This window comes from Galeopterus variegatus, unplaced genomic scaffold (genome assembly GCF_000696425.1).
Source record: "Galeopterus variegatus unplaced genomic scaffold, G_variegatus-3.0.2 Scaffold4045, whole genome shotgun sequence".
In the NCBI taxonomy this organism is placed as follows: domain Eukaryota; kingdom Metazoa; phylum Chordata; class Mammalia; order Dermoptera; family Cynocephalidae; genus Galeopterus; species Galeopterus variegatus.
Window position 1 is genome coordinate 185,600 of NW_007730156.1, and position 2,478 is coordinate 188,077.

Consider the following 2,478-nt stretch of genomic DNA (forward strand, 5'->3'; position numbering starts at 1 on the left):
GGCCAGATTGAGGGAGAAAAGGTTTATTTCTCATTTTTGTCATTAATTGTGTGCTTCTGGATACTTAATCCATCAGCATTTCAGAATCCTCCTTTACTTCTACTCCACAGTAATGGAGTAGAATATCTCTAAATGTTTAATACTAGCAGTGGTTATGCAAGACATAAAATGAGAATTAACCTTGGGTGAGAGCTATACCAGGCAGCCTTGAAGGTACCACCACTACATTTTTAGGTATCTGAATATCTGTCTCCCAAGCCTAAACACTTAGAATTTCTCAGGCCAATTACAACTTGCCAAAATTTAGGCTTAGGCAAATTCCATGTATAGAACATTCCTTACACACAGTTATTTTTCCATCACTTTTCCAGATATACATTGTATGGCTTGTTAACTTTGTGTATGTATAGCTGCTTTCTAAAAAATAATGCATTATTTACTTAAATATCTTTCTAAAAGATATACTTAAAGTGCACAGTCATCTTAAATTAACTATATACATTGCAACTTAGAAATCTCTGCTTTCCTTATTGTGTAGCATGAACATTTCCTGGAGTTACATTAGTGGAATTATTGTGTCACAATAATAGGATAGCTAAAAATCTCCAGGTTATGCCTTAAAATTTTGCCCTTTAAACTCTAAGTCAATAGAATCCATGGGACTCTAGGCTAAATGAACACAAACCACAACAATATCCAACCTGTGGGTGCTATTTGACAGGGCAAAATATTCTGATCACATTTTTTGAACCCCCTGCCCATTCTAGTTTGTCTGGACCCTGGCTAGGTTGAGAATTTAATACCGGATTGACACTGAAGAGCAAGTTTAAGCCTCCTCCAGAGACACTCACTTTTGTCTTTGCTTGGCTATTTTCACCATAATTAAAAGTAAAACAATTCCCATATTCAGTGAAGACATGTGCAAAATCCTCCAATATAAAAATGAACCAAATAAAACACAGTTAGGTATTTTCGTCACTTCTAAAGTTTAAATTGGTACAACTTTTTTTTTTTTTTTTAAAGATCCACAGATGTCTAAGTGAGAATGCAGAAATGTCAAAAAGAATAGACAATCTGACGATTTATGTGTGTGTCCAATGATAGTTTTCATTTTTTAAATGTGTGCCTGTCAATTTTCATGTGATTATTTAAATGAGACACTTTCATATATAATTAAGCATGTTTTTACAACATTTAAAAAATTGCTTATTTTAAGTTTTACTAAGAATTCATGGAAACGTATGTTTTTACCTGTGGAGTCTGAAGCACTCCTCACCGTCTTCTCTTTGAGGACACCTCCCCTGCGTCCTGTAGGGTCACAGTGGGGCAGCTGATCACATTGGTCTGCTGCTTTGACCCTCCTCCTCCACCCACTTCCACTGCAGAGGTGTGCGTGTGACATAAGCTGGGCCAATCTTCAACCCCCACCCAATTGCCTCAGTGACTGGTTCAGGAACTGACATGCGTCCCAAGTAGAGCTAATCAGATTCTTCCATGAAATTATACAGCAGATACTGGAGTGCTAAACTGTAATAATGAAAGTCTAGGGTTGGCAGCAGCCATTTCAGCTCTGTGTGGGGAGAACTCATACAAAGAAGCCATCCGGACTTATGAGATGGAACCAAAGACAGAATCTCAATGAGAGTCTTGGAGTCTCTTGGTTTAGCACTATCTGAAGGCAGTTCTACTCTTAAAGTTCCTAGTTAATTAAGCCAATTCATTTTTTTTTTTTACCCTTTAGCTTACTAGAATTGGGTTTCTATAATATGCAACTGAAAAAGTCACCTCTAATACAAAATTTCTTGGTGAGTTTAAACATGTTGGTACATAAAAAGCAACATAAAACGGCTTCTTCTCCAAATTAAGAGTTTAAACCAGGGCTTCATCTCTCTCAAATGTCTCTCAGGGGTTCTTTCCTGTTTGCTGTGTGCTAAGGGAAGTTACCAAAAGGATAAGGAATTGTATCCCAGAACAATTAATTTGTGAATTTTACTTAGAATCACCTGACAGCACAAGCTACAGAATGGCTAATACAGGAAATATGGGATCAAATTGCCTACATAGCTCTTTATTTTTTATTTATTTTTTTTTTAATTTTATTTTATTTTGTCAATGTACAATGTGGTTGATTACTATGGTTCATTACTGAAACCTCCCTCCCACCTCCATCTCCCCTCTCCGTCCCAACAATCTCCTTTCTTTTTTTTTTTTTTTTCTTCTAAAAGATGACCGGTAAGGGGATCTTAACCATTGACTTGGCCCTGTCATCACCACGCTCACCCAGTGAGCTAACTGGCCATCCCTATATGGGATCCGAACCCATGGCCTTGTGTTATCAGCACCACACTCTCCCGAGTGAGCCACAGGCCGGCCTCCAACAATCTCCTTTCTGTTTGCTTGTTATATCAACTTCAAGTAATTGTGATTGTTGTGTCTTCTTCCCCACCCCCCAGTTTATTTGTGTATTTATTTATTTAT

The 2,478-nt window shown here is 37.4% G+C and overlaps 1 protein-coding gene across 1 annotated transcript in view; it reads right to left on the bottom strand.

Annotated features, from left to right (window-relative positions):
- Positions 1 to 2,478, bottom strand: part of ASIC5 (acid-sensing (proton-gated) ion channel family member 5) — a 29,346-nt gene that overhangs the window by 9,829 nt on the left and 17,039 nt on the right. The window contains 1 exon segment of the mRNA XM_008586615.1: positions 804 to 929. Coding sequence (XP_008584837.1) covers positions 804 to 929 — 126 coding nt within the window.